Raw genomic sequence first — 23,911 nt, 5'->3', positions numbered from 1 at the left:
AACATTAGTCCATGGTAAATCTGACAAGGTACATAAAATAAGGCAAGTGGTACATGGAAGTTGATCAATTCTGCAAGTACTAAATATGCGGTGAGTAAATGAGGCTGACTTTCTTTTGCAAAAAAGAGCTTTTGTCACTTCTCTGTCTTTTGGCTGAGATCAAGTGTAGCATCAGTTATAGTTTAATAGCTGATATGCCCTCATCATGCCAAATGCCAGGCTGTATGAAGTACAAGCTGGAATCAGGATTGCCAGGAGAAATACCAGTAACCTCAGATATGCAGATGACACCACCCTTATGGCAGAAAGCAAAGAAGAACTAAACAGCCTCTTGATGAAGGTGAAAGTGGAGAGTGAAAAAGTTCGCTTAAAAGTCAACTTTCAAAGAACTAAGATCATGGCATCCAGTCCCATCACTTCATGGCAAATAGATGGGGAAACGATGGAAACAGAGACATACTTTATTTTGGGGGGCTCCAGAATCACTGCAGATGGTGACTGCAGCCATGAAATTAAAAGATGGTTGCTCCTTGGAAGAAAAGCTATGACCAACCTAGACAGCATATTAAAAAGCAGAGACGTTACTTTGCCAACAAAGGTCCATCTAGTCAAAGCTATGGTTTTTCCAGGAGTCATGTGTGGATGTGAGAGTTGGGCTATAAAGAACACTGAGTGTCGAAGAATTGATGCTTTTGAACTGTGGTGTTGGAGAAGATTCTTGAGAGTTCCTTGGACTGCAAGGAGATCCAACCAGTCCATCCTAAAGGAAATCAGTCCTGAATATTCATTAGAAGGACTGATGCTAAAGCTGAAGCTCCAATACTTTGGCCACCTGATGCGAAGAACTGACTCCCTAAAGACCTCATTTTTTCACTCATATCAAAGGGTAACCACTGTCTGGAATTTGGTATATGCAGTCACAGATTTTATTTTCCTGGGCTCTAAAATCACTGTGGACAGTGACCGCAGCCTTGAAATTAAAAGACGCTTGCTTCTTGAAAGGAAAGCTGTGACAAACCTAGACAGCATATTAAAAAGCAGAGACATCACTTTGCCGGCAAAGGTCCGTGTAGTCAAAGCTGTGGTTTTTCCAGTAGTCATGTACAGATTTGAGAACTGGACCATAAGAAAGGCTGAGCACCAAAGAACTGTGGCTTTATTTATTTATTTTATTTTTTTTGAACTGTGGCTTTAGAATTGTGGTGCTGGAGAAGACTCTTGAGAGTATGGCAAAGAGATCAAACCAGTCAATCCTAAAGGAAATCAACCCTGAAAATTGACTGGAAGAATTGATACTGAAGCTGAAACTTCAATACTTTGGCTACCAAATGAGAAGAGCCAGTTCATTGGAAAAGACTCTGATGCTGGGAAGGATTGAAGGAAAAGGAGAAGAGGGTAGCAAAGGATAAGATGGTTAGACAGCATCACTGACTGAATGGACATGAATGTGAGCAAACTCTGGGAGATAGTGAGGGACAGGGAAGCATAGCGTGCTGCAGTCCATGGGGTCGCAAAGAGTTGGATGTGACTTAGCGACTGAACAACAACAGATTCATTCTTTCAGCAAGTATGTATTGAGCATCTTCTACATACCAAGCCCATGTATAGGAGCTATCGTAAACCTGGATTCATGAGTGATGGTTTGCATGCTCTAGGTCTTTGTGTAAATGGTGTCACACTGTTATATCCTTTTAAACTTGCCTTGTTCACTCAGCATTGATATATCCAGGTTGATATATCCAGCTTCAGTCCATTCATTTTATCTGCTGTATAGTAGCCCATTCGTTTGCCCCTACTTCCTTATTGACTTGTTTGCATGTTCTGCTGTTAGCAGACACAGAGGTGGTTCTGGTTTCTCCTGGTTTTACCCAGTGCTGACAGAGACGTCCTTTTTCACGTTTCCTTGTGCGTGTGTGCAGAGTCCTCAGGATATGCATTCAGAACTGGAGTCTCAGGATCCAAGGAGTTTGTACTTCTTCTGTTTTACTAAATGCTGCCAAGCTGCTGTGCCCATCAGTTGTCCCAGATCACATTAACACCAGCGGAGGATGAGCCACCAGACCTTCTTTTCCAAATCTGTGTGTGTGTTTATGTTTTACGTGTGTCCCTTCCTTAGCATGCCGGTCAGTCAGTCACCATCTTGACTGTCATTCCAGGTCGGGCCGCAGAGCACGCTTGTAAGGACACAGTGTCTCTGTAACCACCTGACCTACTTCGGCAGCGATTTCTTCCTTGTGCCCCGGACGGTGAATGTGGAAGACGTGGCTGAGCTGTTCCTTCGAGTGACCAGCAACCCGGTCGGGGTGTCCCTGCTGGCCAGCCTTGTCGGAATCTACATGCTCATATTCGTGTGGGCTTGGAGGAAGGACCAGGCCGATGCACAGAAGGTGATGAGACTTTGATTCTGAAAGCTCTGTCACAGTGTCTTGAGTATGTTGAACAAGAGGAAGGAAATAAGAGATACCTTTATTGAAAAGAGGCAGGTGAGTGAAGTCGCTCAGTCGTGTCCGACTCTTTGTGACCCCATGGACTATAGCCTACCAGGCTCCTCTGTCCATGGGATTTTCCAGGCAATAGTACTGGAGTGGATTGCCATTTCCTTCTCCAGCGGATCTTCCCGACCCAGGGATCGAACCCAGGTCTCCCACATTGTAGACAGACGCTTTACCTTCTGAGCCACCAGGGAAGTCCACTTTATTGAAAAGAGGCAGGTAGCAGATAGTAAAAATTCCAGTGGGACTTCTCTTAACATTTCTCTCCATGTCTACTGTCTCAAGGCCCAGGGATTTATCTCTATTTCTCCATTTTTTTTTTCTTTTAGCCAAGGTTGAATCTTCATATGATTCATTTAGGTCAGGAATAAGCCAAAAGAAAACACACAGAGAATTTAACTATAATCAAATGCACATTTATCTCACTTAATACCTTGGATATGAAAGTTATGGATAAGTCCAAAAAGTTATAATTTAATGTAACTGCAATATGTAAGAAACTTGTATAGAATCTTTTTTTAAACAAAAAATCCTTTGACAGCTTCCTTCTAATTTCTGTTCTATATCTTTCTCATCCTTGCTTCCGTACATGTGGAAATTCTAGAATATGTGAATATACTGTGGGTGTGGAATTACCAATTTTAGTAAATAAAAATACAAGGCACCCAGTTAAATTTGAATTTCAAATAAATAGTGAATGCATATTTAGCATAAATATGACCCCAAATTATTCATCATTTATCTGGAATTCACATTTAGCTAGGTGTCTTATATCTTATCTGATAACCCTTTCTGGGTGGGGGGAAAATGGAGAGATTTAGAGGCCCAAGACCCGATCAGTTGATTTTATGACTGTTTCATTCTCGTGACATAAACCCTGGACTTTCAACCCATAGCCCCCACTTTTATCACTTAACTTAGGTCTGCTTGTCTGTTTTACCTTCTCCCCCATCTCACCCCTGCTTTCCTCGGAGTCACCAAAGCTGCCGTGGTGTATCCTCCTGCTTCTCGCTGGGCTGTAAGGAGTGAAGATCTGCTGGTTTTCTTGATTGTGCTTTTTCCTGCAGGTGAAGGTTACCATCCTGGCTGATAATGACCCCAGCTCTCAATTCCACTACCTTATTGAGGTCTCCACGGGCCATAGAAGAAGGGCCGCGACGACAGCCAACGTGAGTGCAATGAAGGTTCTTCCCTCACTGCTCGGCGCTCTCTGCCATGCGAGCTGCACTCCGATACCCTTGCTGACATCCTGGCACCCAGTCATCCTTCACACAGATCCTGGAGGGCGGTCGTCCTGGTTCTCAACTCTCCATCTAGGCCTTCTCTGACGACCCAATGGTTGAGACTCCATGCTTCCACTGAGGGGACGTGGGTTCAATCCCTGGTCAGGGAACTAAGATCCCATATGCCATGGGGTGCAGCCAAAAACCTTTTAAAAATTGTACATTTGAAGAGCCCTTTCTGCTTGTCTAAGACCCCAGGACCTCATCTCAGTACAGTTTTCTCTGTCTTCATCTTTCCCCTTAGACATAAATCAAAAGACTCATGTTATAACTTGCCGTATCTTATCTTTTCTTTGTCCTGGTTTAGGTAGTCATCACCCTTTATGGATCAGAGGGGCGGAGCGAGCCCCACCACCTTTGTGACTCCCAGAAGGCAGTCTTTGAACGCGGGGGACTGGATGTGTTCCTCCTGGGCACTCCATCCTCTCTGGGGGAATTACACAGCCTGCGGCTCTGGCATGACAATTCTGGCGCCAGCCCTGCTTGGTAAGTATCCGAATCAGGCTGGTGTGCTGCTTCTCTGCAGCATTCTGGGGAAAGACCTGCACGGCATCACAGTAAATAACTATAATGTTTTGGATCAAATAGTAACAAATACCTGTTTGATTTTAATTTATTTTTCTTTCTTTTTAATATTTTCTCGACTGCACCGTGCAGTATGTGGGATCTTAGTTCCCCCATCAGGGATCACACCCGTGCCCTTGCATGGGACGTGCGTGTCTTCACCACTGGACCACCAGGGAATTACGTTAGATTTTCATTTCAAAGCTGTCTACACAAAAGAAAACCTGGAAAGAAATATTGAAAATTAAGAGATTTTATGAGAGGGAGAATGATAGATTTTTTTTTAAACATCTTTTAAATTATTTATTTTGGCTGTGCCAGATCTTTGTTGCAGTCAGCAGGGGCTACTCCCCAGTTGCAGGGTGCAGGCTTCTCATCGCAGCGGCTCCTCTTCTCGTGGCTCATGGCCTTTAGAGTGCGGACTTGGCGGTTGTGGCGCACGGGCTTAGCTGCCCCGCAGCATGTGGGATATTTCCAGACCAGGGATCGAACCCGTGTCCTGTGCACTGGCAGGGAGATTCTCAACCACTGCACCACCAACGGAGTCCCAGATTTTTTTCCATCAAACATGGTCACTACTGTGAACAGAAAATAATAACAAGGAAACATTGCCCCAAAGTACCATAAGTTAAAAGTATCTCTAAACACAAAAAGCATCTTTAAAGAGTATTTAATACATGACTATATAGAGAATATACTTTGGGTCAAAATGAAGAGCTTAAGGAGAGGGGAAGGAGTGGAATTACAGTCGGGATGTCCCGCAAGAGTCAGAGAAACGGTCAGTGCTGAGTGTGCGTACCTGCCCTGTGCTGGGTCCAGACGCTCCCACATCTTCCTTCAGCAGCACTCTGAGAATTATGAGAAGTGAGTGGAGAAAGTAGATGATAAAAATTAATTGAGGATGAAGATCATTGGTTTGTTGGGATTAGGAAAAAGGAAGGCAGTGAAGTCAGAGGTCTCAGTGTGTGTTAGTTGCTCAGTCGTGTCCAGCTCTGCAACCCCATGGACCCATGAACTGTAGCCCACCAGGCTCTTCTGTCCTTGGATTCTGGCTTGCCTTTGGATCTTTCTGACCCAGGGATCGAACCCAGGTCTTCCACCCTGTGGGCAGATTCTTTACCACTGAGCCACCAGGGCAGCCCCAAAGATCTCAGACCCAGGTTTGAGAACTGACCCAGAAACAAGTCAGTTGCTGAATATTTCCCACCTGAAAGGAATATGCATCCAGCCTAAAATTGTTAGCACAAGAAGTCCTTCCCAGGAATTCCTTGGCAGTCCTGTGGTCAGGACTCCACACTTTCACTGCCAAGGGTCTAGGTTCAATTCCTGGTTGGGGAACTAAGATCACACAAGCTGCATGGCACAGCCAAAAAGAAGTTTTAAAAAAGTCCTTCTCTGCTAGACTAGAGACACCAACCATAAGGCCAGGACAGCCCGATGATTTTCCTGCTGCTTCCATCCTGTTCAGGTATCTACACAACAGTTGGTTCCACTGTTGTTCCGCTTTCTTTTATAAAGGTAAATAGGGTATAATAAGCACTTGAAAGATGCTCAGCATCATTGGTTATCAGGAAATGCAAATTAAAACCACAGCAATAGCAGTAGACACCCACTAGAATGAGTAAAACTAAAAGGTGGAGTGAGGGTGGGGAGCAGTTAAGAGCTCTCACACGCCGCTGGAGGGATGTAAACCAGTACAGCCTCGGTGAAGAACAATTTGGCAGTTTTCTTGTAAGGTTGAACATACGTTTACCCTATGACCCAGAAATTCCACTCCTAGTTATTTACTCAAGATAAGTGAAAACGTATGTCCACTCCAAGTCTTACACAAATACTTTGATAGCAGCTTTATGAAAAATAGCCTCAAACTGGAAACAACACAAATGTCCATCACCTGAATGAATAAACAAATGTTAGTGTGTTCATTTGGTGGAATATGACCCCTGACAAAGAAGAACAATCTACTGATACAGCAACATGGGCGAATCTCAGAAAGCATTATGTTGAGCAAAAGAAGCCAGACACACAAGAATATGTGAAATTCTGAAAAAAGCAAATTAACAACAACAACAAAAAAAAGCAAATTAACCTGTAGAGAGAGGAAGTATGTCAGTGGTCACCTGGAGCCCAGGGTGAGCCTGAGGAGGGCTGACTGGAAAGGGGGCAGGGGAACTTTTCAGGGTGGCCATGGTGGTGCTTATTATACAGGTGTATACAGTTGTCCACAATGCAGTGAACAGTACTTTTTATTTTTATTTTTTTGGCTGCACTCCATGGCTTGCAGGATCTTAGTTCCTCAACCAGGGATCAAACTTGTGCCCTTGGCAGTGAAAGCCCAGAGGCCTAACCACTGAACTGCTAGGAAATTCCCTGAACTATATTCTTTAAATGGGTGCCTTTTATCCTATGTAAATTATACCACAACAGAGTTGATTTTTTTTTCAAGTGTGTTTATAAGGGGAAGTCTAGAGCTATATACACTAAATTATTACCAATAGTTATCCCTGGGTAGTAGGATTATGAATTTTTAAGTTTTTCTTCAGGGTAGTTTTAGTTACTTCCAAAAGTTTTAACAATATTTTATAATTATTAGAAATACATTTTTTAATTTAAATAGATATTTCTCTTTGAGGAAACACATAAAGGAATTCACAACACATAAAGGAATTCACACCTATATGATATTTTCCATTTTTCTTTTATCACTGGTTTATATAAATTCTAATTTTGTATGGAGTCTTATAATATTTTTTGACTTATAATGACTTTATGCTCCTCATGGAATAGCAATGTTGACTTAGTCGTATTTGTATTCTCAACAGCACATACAGTGCCAAAATTATAGTAGGACTCAATATTTGTTATAATTGATAATTACAGTCTATTGTAACAATAAATATTTGTTACAGTTCTCAAGAATTACCTGTTCACTTCTAGACTTTGTTATTAAGGCTCTTTCAAAGAATTTTTTTAGTCAATATTTTCTTTTCTTTGTTTAATTGCAAAAGTAATAGATGTTTGAATACAAAAAACTTGGAAAACACAGAGAAGCAAAAGAACTATCCACCCCCAATAAAAAGCAGACTGCCAGCATATTTTCTTAGAAAATGACTATGCTTTCTGTATCTTTATACTGATCGTACTGAATGTATCAACTAGATTGTTCTGACACACATTAGATTCTCTGTTTCTTTTCTGTATGAAAGGAGAGCAGAGAAAAAAACGGTTGACTAGTTTCTCACCAATCAGAAAATGAATATTTTCTCTTTTTTTATACTTTGCTATTAAATGAAAGCTTTAACAAGTAGCTAAGTTTAAATCAAATGCAACTTAGTCACTTGTGATTATATTAACTGCTTCAAAAGAGAGTCCCAGAAATAATTTTAGCTTTAAAGCGATCTGTGCTCCTCACACAGAAAATAACTTCCAAAAAAAGAAAAAAATAACTTCCAACTAAAATAAGAATTTTGACCAGAGAGATTTGAATGGTTTCGTATAGACTTTTGGAGAAGTAGCATCCTTTCAGTAAAGGAGATTAGCTGACTAGGTGCAAGGTGAAGTCAAACAGGCAGAGCAGAGGTTCTGCAGGACAAATTGGTTGATGGTTGAAATCAGGGGAGAAGACAGAGACACATGGTTAAAAAAAAAAACGGGTTGAAAAGAGGATGAAGTTTCAGGACCTGTTGCTCTGAAGCCAAGATGAAGCCACAGACCCAAACAAGACAAGTCATTAATATAAACATTAAAGCCCACTCCCCATGTACACCCCCTTAGACCCTAGTGGTGAAAGATGGAGGCAGATGGGATATTTACAAAGGTGGTGGGGTGCTGTCACTGTAGAAAGAAGAAATCTTAAGGAATAGAAACACACACTGACTATTCCAGGTTATGGAAGTCTGCATTCTGATATTTGGTACGTGAACTCCTTTAGAGGTTGGGAAGGAAAAAGTGGGATCAGATCTCGTTTCTTTCTTTGGCTCTTGCCCCTACAATGAAGCAGAATCTGTTTACTTGGACACCCTCTGTCAATAAAAAATTTTCTTTTTTTATTTTTATTGCAGTATGATTGATGTACAATTTTATATTTGCTTCAGGTCTGCAACCTAATGATTTGATGTTTGTATGTATTGTGAAATAATCACCATAAGTCTAGTTAACAAGCATCACCATACATAGAGAATTTTTTTCTCGTTGTGAGAGTTAAGATCTGCTCTTGTAGCTGTTTTCATATATGCGACACCATATTATTAACTACAGTCGCCATGCTGTATGTTTCATCCCCTTGGCTTATTTTATAACTGGCCGTCTGTACCTTTTGACTCTCCTGACCTTTGCCTTTACATTCCACATATAAGTGAGATCATATCTGTCTTTGTCTCTCTCTGACTTATTTCACTTAGGCTAATGCCCTCTATTCATGTCACAAATGGCAAAATTTCATTCTTTTTTTAGTAACTGAATGATATTCCATTGTATACGGTATATATACCACATTTTCTCTATCCATTCAGCCATCAATGGACATTGAGGTTGCTTCCATAAGGTCACTGCTTATTACAGCAATTGATTGATGCCCACCCTCTAACATGATTGTCTTTATTTTACTATAGGTATGTAAGCCAGGTGACTGTCACTGACATCGCAGGTAAAAGGAAATGGCATTTCCTGTGCAACTGTTGGCTGGCCATGGACCTTGGAGACAGTGAGCGCGACCGGGTCTTCATGCCAGTCTCAAAGAAGGAGCTCTTTTCCTTTAGGTACTGTTGAGAAATGATGTGCTACCTGTCTCTGAGGCTCTGTTCATTTTCTTCATTATTTTTTCTTTCTGTTCCTTGGACAAGACAATTTCAACTGACCTATCTTCAAGTTTGACCTATCTTCTTTCTCCTGCCAGCTCACATCTGCTTTTGAGCCTTTAGTGAATTTTCCATTTCACTTACTGTATTTTTCAGCTGCACTCTTTCTATTTGTTTTGGTTTTTTTTTTTAATAACTTCTGAGAACTTCCCTGGTGGTCCAGTGGTTAAGACTCCACACTTCCAGTATAGGGGGCAACGGTTTGATTTCTGGTCAGAGAGCTAAGACCCCCATATGCCTTATGGTCAAAAAACCAAAACATGAAACAGAAGCAAAATTGTCAAAAATTCAATGAAGACTTTAAAAATGGTTCACATTTTAAAAAAACTTTTAAAAAATTAGTTAAAAAAAATAAAAATATTCTCTGGGGACTTCCCTGGTGGTTCATTGGAAGACTCCACACTTCCAATGCAGGCGGCACGGGTTTGATCCCTAAACAGGAATTAAGATCCTGCGTGCCACACAGTGCAACCAATAATAATAATTTCTGTATCTTCATTAATACTCTATTTAGCAAGACATCATGCTCATTTACTTTCCTTTAGTTACTTCAACATGATTTCCCTTATTTCTTTGAACATATTTAAAATAGCTGATTTGAAATCTTTAGTAAATCCAGTGTCTTGGCTTCCTCAGTAACAATTTGTTGAGTGTGGTGTGTGTGTGTGTGAGGGAGAGAGAGACTTTGTTTCTTTTCATGTCTTGTGATCTTCTGTTGAAAACCCAACATTTTAAATAATGAAATGTGGCCACTCTGAAGATCAAATCTCCTTCCTCTCCCCCAGTACTTGTTCTTAGTGTCCGTTATTGTCCTGTGTCTGTTTCGAACTAATTCTATAAAATCTGTATTTCTATCGTATGTGAAACTGAAGTTCTTGCTCAGTCAGTTCAGTGGGCAGCTAACAGCTAGACAGAGACCTCTTTAAAGGCCTGAGCCAGTAAGCCTCCCAGCCTTTGCTGAGGGGTTTTGCACACATGTTGTGCCATGCCTTCCGCATGCAGCCAGGTGGCTGACAGCTCTGCCTGAGCCTTCACTTCCTGCTTGCTGAGAGCTTCAGGGTTCTTCCAGGAGTAGAAGTGTAGGGCCTGCTCAGGTGTTTCCTGAGCATGCCCACATCCCCGGGCGTGCACATGGCCTCCTATCATTAGACTCCCAGGACTGTGTCGAAGCTTTTCAAAACTCCTGTGGACCTCTGACCCTCTCAGGCTTTGTGATGAGCCCGTTGTTTGCCTGCCTTATCAGGCAGCTGTGAAGTTAAACAGTTGCCTCTTAACATTTTTGACAGTGCCCTCAAAGAAGAAGCATTTTTCACTGGATGAGTGTCCAGTCATATCAAATAAGGGCAGTCTTGCAAGTGGAGTTTTCCCGGGAACTACCAGACAAGTCAGATAATGACGGCTCTCTGGGAAGGATGCTTTTAATCCCCTTCTGCCCCCTCTAGTGACTGCCAGGCTGCTGGATTTCACTGTGATTGAAGGCTCTTGGTTTTCAAGGTTACCATGGAGCTAGGGAAAGGGAGATGGGGAAATAGGGCCAATTAAAATGCCACAAAATTCTCTGTTCTTACTGATATTTAACCGTTTTTCTTATGTAAACACTCCCAGGTTGCTACAAACCTTTGGTTACTTACCTGAGTTCTGAAAATTTGATTCTGACTTTTTAAAAGAAGTTTTATCATTGTTTTTGTGGAAGAATTTTCAGAGGTATTCCTTCCACTGTTTCCACTGACCCAAATGGATTTAGACAGTTTACTACTTAGAGCAGTAGAAGCAGCCAGAGCAGTAATTTGTGGCAGCTCCCTGATTTGACAGGGTGATGTGATGAGAGCCAGCTGTGAGCTGCACAAGCAGTAGAGGTATGTTACAAAAGAGGAACCCCAAACCAGGAGACGCTGATCTATGAGCTGCCAGAAAACCTGCCCATCCTTCCCTATAGAATAAGACCTTATCTTTATCAGCCTGCAATGTAGGCAAATCTCTCAAGGGGTGAGAAGAAGGCATGTCTATCTTTATTACCCTAGAAAGTCTCTGGGAAGCAAGAAGTCTCTGTCTTTATAATCTGGAAATGTAAATTGTCTCCAAAGAGAGTTCCTGATTCTGTCTTTTTAGGGCTGTCTGCTTACACAAAGATACTTGAAGACATAGTCCAGGAGCAAAGTTTGTATAAATGCCTAAATGTGAAGCGTTCATGGAGGACTGCCTTTCAGCACTGCCTCTGTTGTTATGTCAGTCTACCTGTTATTCTTCTAAAGTATGTTGTCTTTTCTCTTTTTAGTATTTTCTCTTTATCCTTGATGTTCCAAATTTTACCATATTTCTTTTCACTGTGGATTTACCTTTTTTAAAAATCCTGTTTAGCACTCAGAGTGTACTTTAAAAAAGTTTTATTGTGGTAAAATGTAAAATGTGCTCTTCAGGGTTGGGGAGGTGGTGTGCTGCACGGCATGCAGGATCTTAGTTCCCTGACCACTGGACGCCTGGAGTCTTAACCACCGGACCTCCAGGGAGGGGTGTCCCAAAATGCACTTTTGATATACAGAGTCATGCGTTCAATAAACAGAAATTCTCATATGTCACTTCTGAAAATACTGCTCCTCTGACAGTCCCTCGCTATATGCAAAGTCTCTCTAACGATCGTCCATGTTTTTAAGCCACTCTTGCGTGCATATCTTTTTTGTCTGTCTGTGGCAGTTCACTGATTTTTCTCTTAAACCAGTGTCTCTTTCTCCTAATTATTTTGTTTTGAGGACCATATTTTTCCATTTTAAGATTTCAAATTTATTTTATTTCTGGGTTTTTCTTCATTTTTTATTCTTTTAAAGTGAACATTATTCCTTGTATCATTTTTATATCATTATTTACTGTCAAGTTCTTTATTTCATAGATGTATAAAATGTAGCAGCTGCTGCTGCTGCTGCTGCTAAGTCACTTCAGTTGTGTCCAACTCTGTGCAGCCCCATAAACGGCAGCCCACCAGGCTCCCCCGTCCCTGGGATTCTCCAGGCAAGAACACTGGAGTGGGTTGCCATTTCCTTCTCCAATGCATGAAAGTGAAAAGTGCAAGTGAAGTCGCTCAGTCGTGTCCAACTCTTAGTGACCCCATGGACTGCAGCCTACCAGGCTCCCCCGTCCATGGGATTTTCCAGGCAAGAGTACTGGAGTGGGGTGCCACTGCCTTCTCTGAAAATGTAGCAGGGATTGGTTAAATTGACTTGCTCCAGATGAAGCACATAAGAAACAGCAGAGGCTCAGGTCTTATCCCCTCTCCTGTTGAAGATTCTTTCTTCTAAAGCACATGGCCTCCCCTCAAGGCCATTGGATCTTGCTGCAGATTGCTGAGACATGAGATACAGTAGTAGCAAACAAAACAATCACTACAGTGCAAGTAGCAACTGACATTTTCTTCTTTATATATATATATATATATATATATACATACATACTTTTTGAACTTTGAACTTTGTTCTGTATTGAGGTATAACTGATTAACAAGGTGTGGTAGTTTCAGATGGACAGCCAGTGTGCTCAGCCACGCGTACACATGTATCCATTCTCCCCAAACCCCTCTCCCATCCAGGCTGCCTCATAACATTGAGCAGAGTTCCATCTGCTGTTCAGTAGGTCCTTGTTGGTTATCCATTTTCAATATACACATTTTCAATTGTGTACATGACCTTCCCAAACTTCCTCACTATCCCTTCCCCCGCAACTGTTTTCTAAGTTGGTGAGTCTCTTTTGTAGCTTTACTTGTATCTTTGAGCAACCTGAAACACTTCAAGTCTTTGCCAGACTGTCCCACAAAATTAGTTTCTTCTGGACTGAAATATTGTTTTGGCTGCCTTTTTTAGCATTAGATTTATAAATATGTTTAGGAATTTGAGGTTGTAGGTTGGTTTCATCTTTAAGTCTCAATATCTCTCTCCTTCTCCACATACCCCTGACGAGTACTTTTCTCAATTTTTTTCATTCAGCCCTTCACATCACCAGTCTAGAACTAGGGTTTATTTTATTACCCCATTTCGGAGCCCCTGGTCCTCAGAGAAACTAAGGAAACGACCTGTCACACACCTTGTCATGAGCCAGGGGGTCTCTTGGCTGTGTTCCTGGTTGAGGGGCTGCCCGCTGTCCCCTGCCTCCCTACGTACAAATGTGTAGCCCTGCGGGGGAGCCTGGCGGGCTGCGGTCTCTGGGGTCGCAGAGTTGGACACGACTGAAGCGACTTGGCAGCAGCGGCAGCCCTGAGGTAGTTTTTTTGTTCTGCAGAGTTCTTCCTTGAGCTCCAGCTTCAGCCCTGGCTTCAGGCAGTGAAGTTGGCTTTACCCGCCTTTCCTTTCCCTCCCTCCATGAATCACTTTCAGCTGCTCTCTGGGAATCAAACTTTGACCTGTGTATACCTTGGCACCCCACTCCAGTACTCTTGCCTGGAGAGTCCCATGGATGGAGGAGCCTGGTGGGCTGTGGTCCATGGGGTCTCGAAGAGTTGGACACGACTGAGTGACTTCACTTTCACTTTTCATTCTCATGCTTTAGAGAAGGAAATGGCAACCCACTCCAGTGTTCTTGCCTGGAGAATCCCAGGGACGGGGAAGCCTGGTGGGCTGCCGTCTATGGGGTCACACAGAGTCGGACATGACTGAAGCGACTTAGCAGCACGCCTTCTTCCAAACCCAGAGCTCAGAATCCTGTGGCTTCTTCCCCACTTACCATCTTTTTTCTCATCCCATCCCTCTTCTTCAGAGACATTTATTTTGTTTTTAAGCCCAGCTAATATTTTGAATTTTTTCTTTTTATATTGTATTTATAGTTTCTTTGGAGAGTAGAGAAGGTTCTCCAAGTATGAGTTTACCTTATATAAGTTTACCATACCTTGTAACTATCTTGAGTGGAAAAAGTGAAAATGTTAGTCATTCAGTCATGTCAGATTCTTTGTGACCCCAGCCCACCAAGGCCCCTCTGTCCATGGAATTCTCCAGGCAAGAATACTGGAGTGGGATGCCATTTCCTACTCCAGGGGATCTTCCCGTCCCATGGATCAAACCCAGGTCTCCTTCATTGCAGGCAGATTCTTTACCGTCGGAACCACCAGGGAAGCCCCTATATTGAGTGGAAGCTTAATGCAAACTTTCCAAGAATAAAAAAGACTTATCAAAACCTCTGGTAAAGCCAAAACAAGGTTTTAGTTTTAAAATCTCATAAAGTTACCCTTATCCTCAAAAACCTATTACCCTATGGTAACAACAACAGCAGCAAAAATCATACCGTGTCACCTGAAAGCTGCTTCACAAGGGTGTTGAGCAGTGGCTGAGCTGTCGATGTGTCGCTTGCCGCCAGGTGAACCACATCTCAAACGAGGCCATGTTCAGAATGACATCTCATGCATTTCCTGTTCTGATTTATCTTGTTAGACACCTGTTCTCCTCCATGATCATAGAGAAGTTCACCCAGGATTGCCTGTGGCTCTCAGTCGCAACTCGACACCCCTGGAACCAGTTTACGAGGGTCCAGCGGCTCACCTGCTACATGACCCTCCTTCTCTGCAACATGGTCACCAACGTCATGTTCTGGAAGGTGAACAGTACCACCACCAAGAGAGATCAGCAAGCTCGGGGTGAGCCCTGACGTGTGCTGTTTGTGGCAGGTAGTCCTTCTTCTACACGCCATTCCTTCCTTCCAAGTTAGAAACGGAGTCACCGGGGGCCTTCATTTTTCCTCTGCTGCCCTCCCATTAGAGTACTCATCTAATTCTACTCTTAAATGAGAATACTCATTTACTCTAACATTAGAATACACATTTTCTCATTGATCTCACTCATTAACAAATGAAATGGCCTTAGAGACACTTCAGGATCTTGACTGTCAAAATAACTTGCTATCCTTAGATAATCATAGTCAATTGGTAAATAAATACTTAAACTGCAGGACGTAGAGCATGGACTTTGGACCTGGCATGGGGAGGAGAGGGCGGGATGAGCTGAGAGAGTAGCTGACATGTGCAGTACCACGTGTGAACTGGGTAGCTAGTGGGAAGCCGCTGTAGAGCACAGGGAGCTCAGCTCGGGGCTCTGTGCTGACCTGGGGAGGCAGGATGGGAGTAGGGGTGGGAGGGGGGCAATGAGGGAGGGGATTGATGTATTGATGTATTCTCACAGCTGATTGACAATGCTGCACAGCAGAAACTAGCACAACATTGTAAAGCAGTTACACTCCAATTAAAATAAATTTTAAAACAACACTTAAACCTGGGAGAGGAGTATCTCGGAGACGATTTTAATGGTCGAGGATGAGGGTTGATGTCATGCTTTTCTTTTTCAGTGGGCCCGTTTGCTGTGACCTGGTCTGAACTGCTCGTCAGCATCCAAACTGCAGTCATCTTTTTCCCCATCAGTCTTGTGATCGGGCGGCTTTTCCCGTTGATCCAACCACAGGAGCCTCTGCCTGTCTTTCCTCCCATCCAGGCCTCCTGCCCCTCGGATGCTTCTTCAGAGCCTCTCTCTCTCACGGAGGTGGTTGAGGTGAGCGTGGTGTCAGAGTTTACAGGTTAATGTCATGCTGCCCTCCCTGACGTGGTGGAGAAGGCCAGTGAACACGAGGCTCTCCGGCAAGGCTCCGGAGCTCTATTAACTGTAGAGCTGTGCTCTAATTAGAGCTGTACTCTAATCCCTGTGCCCTGAGCCGTCGTCATCCTGCCTCTAGTTCTTTCTCTTGATTCTGGAGTGTTCTCAGCACTGACGTGAGTGCAGAATGCCCTGCTCTGGAGGTGTCTTAATTTTTTGATGTTTGTTCAAACTCTTCTTCTTTCATCCTAGATTCTTTCCTAAATAAAACTAGTTCTGAAGCTACTGTGAGGTGACTTCTTTGTGAAAAAGGAGAGAGAAAGTGAAAAATTGAGGTCATTTACACTGAGCATAGGGCTTCCCAGGTGGCACTAGTGGTAAAGAACCCACGTGCCAACGCAGGAGACGTTAGGGGACACACATTCCATCCCGGGTCGGGAAGACCCCCTGGAAAGGGAAATGGCAACCCACTCTGTATTCTTGGCTGGAGAATCTCATGGACAGAGGAGCCTGGAGGGCTACGTAGTCCATGGGGTCGCAAAGAGTCAGACACAACTGAAGCGACTTAGCGTGCACACACACTGAGCGTATGCCCCTCCGAGAAGATAAACCGCCTCGTGACTGTCTGTGATTGCTCCCAGGCCTGAGTTTAATGTAAAACTGACTTTTCTCTTCTTGGTTCCACTTTCAGGAATTAAAGGAAACTGTGGGATTCCTGCTCAGGAGAAATACGTACCTACTCTCAGAGTGCGAACCATCTTCATGGCGTTCTGATAGCATAAACGAGCTGCTGAAGCTTTTGTCCAGCCTCATCTGTTCTTACTTAGAGCATCCAGGCTGTCCCCAGCAGGCAGGACACTACTGGGCAAATGGTAAAGTTCAGTAAGTTTCAGGATCTGATCTTTTATCTGCCCCCACCCCACACACCTGACACGCTCTCAGCATAATCAACAGGCATGATGCCAGCTTCTGCTGTTTTTTCATTTCCTTAAACTCCCAGCAGAGGGCAGACAGCTCTGCTACCTCTCAGAGCTTCTGAGACAGCATATCTGGTCTTAAAAAGTAAAGGTTAAAAGAAAAACCCACCAAAAATGTCCTCTGTCTCAGACCCCCCCATACTTCATCTGCTTCGTCAGAGGCTGTGAAAGCGTGTCATTCTCTTTCTTCTATGGAATGATGAGATTGTGTGATTTATGAATTCTTGAATTTAGTTTGGGCCTTCTAAGCATTCTACTTCCCTGGTGGCTCAGACGGTAAAGCATCTGCCTACAATGTGGGAGACCTGGGTTCCATCCCTGTGTCGGGAAAATCCCCTGGAGAAGGAAATGACAACCCACTCCAGTACTCTTGCCTGGAAAATCCCCTGGACGGAGGAGCCTGGTAGGCTATAATCCATGGGGTCGCAAAGAGTCCAACACGACTGAGCGACTTCACACTCACATTCTGCTAAGTCACTTCAGTCGTGTCCAACTCTGTGCGACCCCATAGACGGCAGCCCAGCAGGCTCCCCCGTCCCTGGGATTCTCCAGGCAAGAACACTGGAGTGGGTTGCCATTTCCTTCTCCAATGCATGAAAGTGAAAAGTGAAAGTGAAGTCGCTCAGTCATGTCCAACTCAGCGACCCCGTGGACTGCGGCCCACCAGGCTCCTCCGCCCATGGGGTTTTCCAGGCAAGAGTGCTGGAGTGGGGTTCACATGTACTGAAGTTCTGGTGAAAAAACTCAATTAGCTTTAAAAATTACTTTGATCCTCTATCAAAGTAATATAGGATTTTACAAATTGTTGCAAATATACCAGCATGCTCAGAGAATACAGTTCTGTATTCTTCAGTCTTCATCGACTAGGAAATTTAACCTCATCATCAGTTAACAGGGGCTTCCCTGATAGCTTAGTTGGTAAAGAATCCGCCTGCAATGCAGGAGACCCTGATTCAACTCCTAGGTTGGGAAGATCTGCTGGAGAAGGGATAGGCTACCCACTCCAGTATTCTTGGGCTTCCCTTGTGGCTCAGCTGGTAAAAAATCCGCTGGCAATGTGGGAGACTTGGGTTCAATCCTTGGGTTGGGAAGATCCCCTGGAGAAGGAAAAGGCTACCCACTCAGGCATTCTGGCCTGGAGAATTCCATGGTCTGTGTAGTTCATGGAGTCGCAAAGAGTCCTACACAACTGAGGGACTTTCACTTTCATCAGTTAACAGATTGCTCATTTCTACCAAGAATTTCTGTTTCTTGACATCTTCCACTTGTTCACATGTCAACCTGGGCTGTATTTTCAGTGGTTGCTGAAAACCACCGTCATTTCTGCAGTTACCTGCTCAGAGTTCTTCAGAGGCTCCAATCTCACTTACAGACACCAGGTCCCACCCAGGCCGATCACCCCAGTGACTTCCTTGATGCAGTCCACCAACTGCAAAAACTCCAGGAACTCTTGGAAACCCATGTTCTTCGCACAGAGCAAGGGCTATCCAGGTAACACATCCCACTGGGCTTTACCACATGTAGTCTTCCTAAACCTCTCTGTCAGCTGTTGACGAGGTTGGTTATTCCTTCAACTTCTGTTCCTAAGGGAGGCAACCAGTTTCCCCATCCTGAGCCCAGAAGAAGGGAAGCAGCGTGTCTCTAAAGGCTGGCACAGATGGTTGACATACTTCTGCTGGCTCCTTCTGGGTGTCACTAGCCTGGCCTCAGCCTTCTTTACAGCACTTTATAGCCTGGAACTGAACAAAGACCAAGCCACCAGCTGGGTTATTTCGATGATACTGTCATTGCTTCAGAACACCTTCATCAGCCAGCCAGCAAAGGTACGTGAGAAACTGTCACACCAGCATGGGAGGAAGCGCTGTAGTTGCAGGAAGCTTGGGGAACCAAGGTCTGTGAGTCAGTCCAAGGTGCCTCATGGTTCTGACAACTTGACAAGAACAAAAAACAAATTGACAGGGTAAAATTTGTTAGGGGTGTGGGTGTAGTAGTCATGGAAAAAACGAAGAACTGGTAAGACTGGTAGAAGTTTAGCAGAAAAGGATGGGGGAGTTAAGAGAGACAAGTTAAAAAATCAATAATAGGGCATCCCAGGTGGCACTAGTGGTAAAGAACCCACCTGCCAGTTCAGGAGACCCAGGTTCAGTACCTGGGTCCAGAAGATCCACTGGAAGAAGGCATGGAACCCGACTCCAGTATTCTTTCCTGGAGAATTCCATAGACAGAAGAGCCTGGCGGGCTAGAGTCCATAGGGTCACAAAGAGTTGGACACGACTGAGGGGACTTAACACACATGCAAACAAAAAATCAATAATAAACTACTAAGTAAGAAAACTTACTTTTTAAAAAATCTTCCTTTTCCTTAAACTTTAAGGAAAATGTCACACACAAAAGTGTAGGAAGTAGTATGCTGCTGCTGCTGCTGCTGCTAAGTCGCTTCAGTCATGTCCGACTGTGTGTGATCCCATAGACAGCAGCCCACCAGGCTCCCCCCATCTCTGGGATTCTCCAGGCAAGAACACTGGAGTGGGTTGCCATTTCCTTCTCCAATGCATGAAAGTGAAAAGTGAAAGTGAAGTTGCCCAGGCGTGTCCGACTCTTAGTGACCCCATGGACTGCAGCCTACCAGGCTCCCCCGTCCCTGGGATTCTCCAGGCAAGAACACTGGAGTGGGTTGCCATTTCCTTCTCCAATGCATGAAAGTGAAAAGTGAAAGTGAAGTTGCCCAGGTGTGTCCGACTCTTAGCGACCCCATGGACTGCAGCCTACCAGGCTCTTCCATCCATGGGATTTTCCAGGCAAGAGTACTGGAGTGGGGTGCCATTGCCTTCTCCGAGGAAGTAGTATAATGAATCCTAAATTCCTGTTGCCCAGATTCAACAGTTACCCCACAATTCATGGCCAGTCTTGTTTCATCTATCTTGGAAAAAAATACCAGACTTCATATCATTTTATCCATAAAGATTTCAGCCAAACACTCTTCTTTTTAAAACATAAATATAAGCCATTATCACACCTAAATAACAATTTCCTGATATCTACACAACAGTATGAATGTATGTAACACTGCTGAACTGGTCACCTTAAAATGGTTAAGGTATATTTTAAACTTAAAATGGTAAGTTTTTTGTTATGTGTATTTTACTACAGTTTTTAAAAATCCAATCAGTGTTCACATTTTCCTGGTTGTCTCCTAAGTGTTTATAGTTTTTTTGTTCAAATCAAGATCTAAATAAGGTCCGTGTGTTGCAGTGAGTTGCTTTGTCACATGTTTTTAATTTATTTATTTTGATGTTTAACTGCACCAGTCTGTGTTGCTGCACGCGGGCCCTTCTTTGAGTCTGTGGGCTCAGTACTCGGGGCACAGCTGCCTAGTTGCTCTGGTGGCATGTGGGATCTTCCTAGACCAGGGATCAAACTCATATCCCTTGCACTGGCAGGCAGATTCTTAACCACTGGACCAGCGGGGAAGTCCTGTCTCATGCATTTTTATACTTAATCTAGGAACTTCCCTGGTGGTCCAGTGGGTAAGACTCTGTGCTTCCAGTGCAAGGGGCCCAGGTTCCATCCCTGGTCAGGGAACTAGATCCCACCCAGTGCAGCCAAATAAATAAATAATAAACAAGTTTTTTTAAGAGACTTTAAAAAATAAGTAATCTATAAGTTCTTTGTCCCTTTATCTCTTTCCCTCGTTTTCTGTTCTTGCTACTTTTCTTACAGTGTATGTGTGTTGAAGAAACCAAGTTGTCCTATAGTCTCCAACATTCTAAATTTTGGTGACAGGATTACTTATGCTTTAAGAACCCACAAGCAGACCTGGGGAGCTTTTAAAGCATTTGGTGCCAGGCCTCTCTCCAGACCAGTCAAATCATAATCCCTGGAGATGGGATCCAAGGCCCAGAATGTCATAAACTTCCCAGGTGATTCCAAAGAAGAGCCCCGTTTGAGAAGCACTGATCGTAAAAGATGGACAGAGTACAAGGAATACAAGACTGGGTAGAACTGCAGGAAGAGATAGACCGAAAAAACAACAAGAGCTCTTCAGGAGAGTCCGTTATAGCAGACACACAGAGAAAGACTTTGAGGAAATGAAAAAGGCGATTTGCAGATTTTAAGGATTCAGAATTTGAATTGAAGATGTCATTATTGAGAATCAAATTAATGGACCAGGATGATCAAACTTAAAATAATGCAAAACATAAACGAAAATAGACAGTAGATCCAGTTAAGAGGAGTGGTAGTAATTAAACAGTCTAAAAAATTCCGTTGTTGCAAACAAGTACTGAATTTGTTGAAAGGCCTTAACTATTTCCGGGCATAACTAATTTAAAAAGATACACACCGAAATGGAGGACAGGAGTTCTGGAGTGGGGCCCAAGGTTCTGAAATCAGCTAGTTGCCAGGTGATGGCTGCTTACCCGTGGATCACACTTCAGGGGGTATCACTGTGGATGCAACCCTAGTTTCTCTGAAAAGTCACTATTACAAGAGAAAGTTCATGAGGGAGGGCTGTTCTAGGTCCTTGAAATAAATGAGCCATTTTTAATATGGATTAGACAGTATCCTAGGAAGTTATTGGTCATTTCCTTAAGTGTAATAATGGTATGAAAATGGCCTGATTATTAGGAGGCCTTGAACCTTGCACATGTGTGCTCAGTCACGTCCGACCCTGTGTGACCCCATGGACTGTAGCCTGTCAGAAAAACCCCATGAGATTTTCCAGGCAAGAATACTGGAGTGGGTTGCCATTTCCTTCTCCAGGGGATTTTCCCGCCCCAGGGATCGAACCTGCATCTCCTGAATCAGCTGGCAGATTCTTTACCACTAGCACTACCTGGGAAGCTCCAGTTTTTAGGAGGCACATGCTTAAAAACAGGCAGCCCTTGCCTTGAACTGTTGTAGTTGGTGCATGAATTTCAGTTACCATGGTTCAGCTAGATAACACCAGTTGCCAGCAAGACAGTTCAAATCTCAGTGTGGTATATCAACCATGAGTGATCACATAAAACACCAGCCGCTACTAGACCTTCAGCCCATAATTCACTGTGTACAACATGTATTTTTAGGTGTCTGTCATGATGCATGGCCAGTCCTGTCACATCTCAGAGCCTGGCTGACTGCTCGCTGGTCATCCCGTTTATGTATAGACAGCAGATTGTGTAGTTGTGTTACTTTCTTGTCTCTCAGTCATAAACTGTGACATTTGACCATAAAATGGATAACGGAAAGAGGAATTTGGCCAAAAAAGACCAAAATGCAGCAAATTAACAACATGATAATGCAAAGTGAAATTTGAATAGAATGTGAATGGAGTTAATCCGAGAAGCAGCTGGCCGTAGGAAGATTGCCTGTGTTCAGGGGACTATACACAGTGGCCAGATGAATTTAGTGAGGTCGAACTTACCAACTTAAATGAAGAAATTGGTTATGAGGAAAAGGATGATGACATCCTGGAGGAATTAACACCAGCAAAAAAAAAAAAAAAACTAATATTAAATGAACTCTACGGGGTCGCTAAGAGTCAGACACGACTGAGCGACTTCACTTTCACTTTTCACTTTCACGCATTGGAAAAGGAAATGGCACCCCACTCCAGTGTTCTTGCCTGGAGAATCCCAGGGACGGGGGAGCCTGGTGGGCTGCCATCTCTGGGGTCGCACAGAGTCGGACACTACTGAAGCGACTTAGCAGCAGCAGGAGATATTTCACAGCATTGAAAGCAGAAAGGATAAGAGGCTGGAAGCCAGTGCAAACTTAAAACAGTATGACAGTTCACCAAACAGATAGAAAAGATGCTGTCCCCAAATTCTAACTTATACAAGAAAAGGAAGGACAGCATTGTTCAAATTAGTCTTGATAAATTTTTCTTTTGAAGAAATAACTTTAATTCTTAATGTTTCTGATGTTTTAAATTACATACTAATTCTACTGCTTTTAAATTTTTCCTTGTATCTTTATAGCCCACAATAAGAGATTTTAATGGTTTGACATGAGTCTTTTTTTTCCCCCTAAGGTAGAAGATTGTCTTTATTTTTTGTTTCTTAATTTAGTTGGCTGCACCCGCTGTTAGTTGCAGCATGCAGGATCTAGTTGCCTGACAGGGATCCAACCCAGGCCCTCTGCTTCGAGTGCATGGAGTTGAAACAACTGAACCACTAGGGAAGTCTCCTGAATTTTTAGATGTCACAGAACAATCATACTTTTCCCTACTGATGATTAAGATCACCTTGCACAGTTTCAGCTTGCAAGATCATTTATGTGATCCCACACTGCCATGCAAAGTGAGAACTACTTTTAATTAGGTATGAAATGTCATGATGTCTGTTATTTTCAAATGGTTCAAAAAAGTAAATACGGTGAAATGTTAGCTTTTGTATCTTCCAATTTTTATGTATGTTTAAAAATTTTAATAAGGAATTATATACTCAAATGTAAGAGTTTGTAGAAGAAAAATGATATAAAACTATTTTTAAAAGAAAATATATGGGAAAATCTATGTAACCTTAGGTTAGGCAAAGAGTTCTTGTGTTGTTCCTTCGCTAAATTGTGTCCAACTCTTTGTGACCCCGTGGACTGTAGCACACCAGGCTTCCCTGTCCTTCACTATCTCCCAAAGTTTGCTCAAATTCATGTCCATTGAGTCAGCGATGCTGTCTAACCATCTTATTCTCTGCTGACCTCTTCTCCTTTTGCCTTCAATCTTTCCCAGCATCAGGGTCTTTTCCAGTGAGTTGGCTCTTCACATCAGGTGACCAAAGTATCGAAGCGTCAGCATCAGTCTTTCCAATGAATATTCAGGGTTGATTTCCTTTAGAATTGACTGGTTTGATCTCCTTGCATTTCAAGAGTTCTTTTAATTCTACCAAAAGCACAACTCAGAAAAGAAAAAATTGATAAATAGGGCTTCACCAAAATTAAACATTTTGCTCCATGAAAGACACTTTTTAAAATTTAAGTATAGTTGATTTACAATGTTGTGTTAGTTTCTGGTATACAGCAAAATGATTCCATTATAGATGTAACCTTTTTCATATTCTTCTCCATTGTTTATTAATGGGATACTGAATATAGTTTCCTGTGCTATTAGAATAAAACCCTGTTTATCTATTTTATATACAGTAGTTTGTATCTGCTAATTTATCTTAATTTGACTCCTAATTTATCCCTGCCCGACAGGTAACCATA

General features: G+C 43.0%; 1 protein-coding gene across 1 annotated transcript in view; it reads left to right on the top strand.

Annotated features, from left to right (window-relative positions):
* The window catches only part of PKD1L3 (polycystin 1 like 3, transient receptor potential channel interacting), an 83,518-nt gene that overhangs the window by 29,091 nt on the left and 30,516 nt on the right, over positions 1-23,911 (top strand). Inside the window, exons 13-21 of the mRNA XM_027516092.1 lie at positions 2,157-2,387; positions 3,560-3,661; positions 4,083-4,261; positions 8,950-9,096; positions 14,601-14,803; positions 15,508-15,707; positions 16,441-16,621; positions 18,025-18,217; positions 18,315-18,549. Coding sequence (XP_027371893.1) covers positions 2,157-2,387; positions 3,560-3,661; positions 4,083-4,261; positions 8,950-9,096; positions 14,601-14,803; positions 15,508-15,707; positions 16,441-16,621; positions 18,025-18,217; positions 18,315-18,549 — 1,671 coding nt within the window. The remainder of the gene's footprint in view (positions 1-2,156; positions 2,388-3,559; positions 3,662-4,082; positions 4,262-8,949; positions 9,097-14,600; positions 14,804-15,507; positions 15,708-16,440; positions 16,622-18,024; positions 18,218-18,314; positions 18,550-23,911) is intronic.

Source organism: Bos indicus x Bos taurus, chromosome 18 (assembly GCF_003369695.1).
Source record: "Bos indicus x Bos taurus breed Angus x Brahman F1 hybrid chromosome 18, Bos_hybrid_MaternalHap_v2.0, whole genome shotgun sequence".
Classification (NCBI taxonomy): Eukaryota; Metazoa; Chordata; class Mammalia; order Artiodactyla; family Bovidae; genus Bos; species Bos indicus x Bos taurus.
The sequence above is the reverse complement of the archived record's forward strand: the minus strand, read 5'-3'. Positions and strand labels throughout refer to the sequence as shown.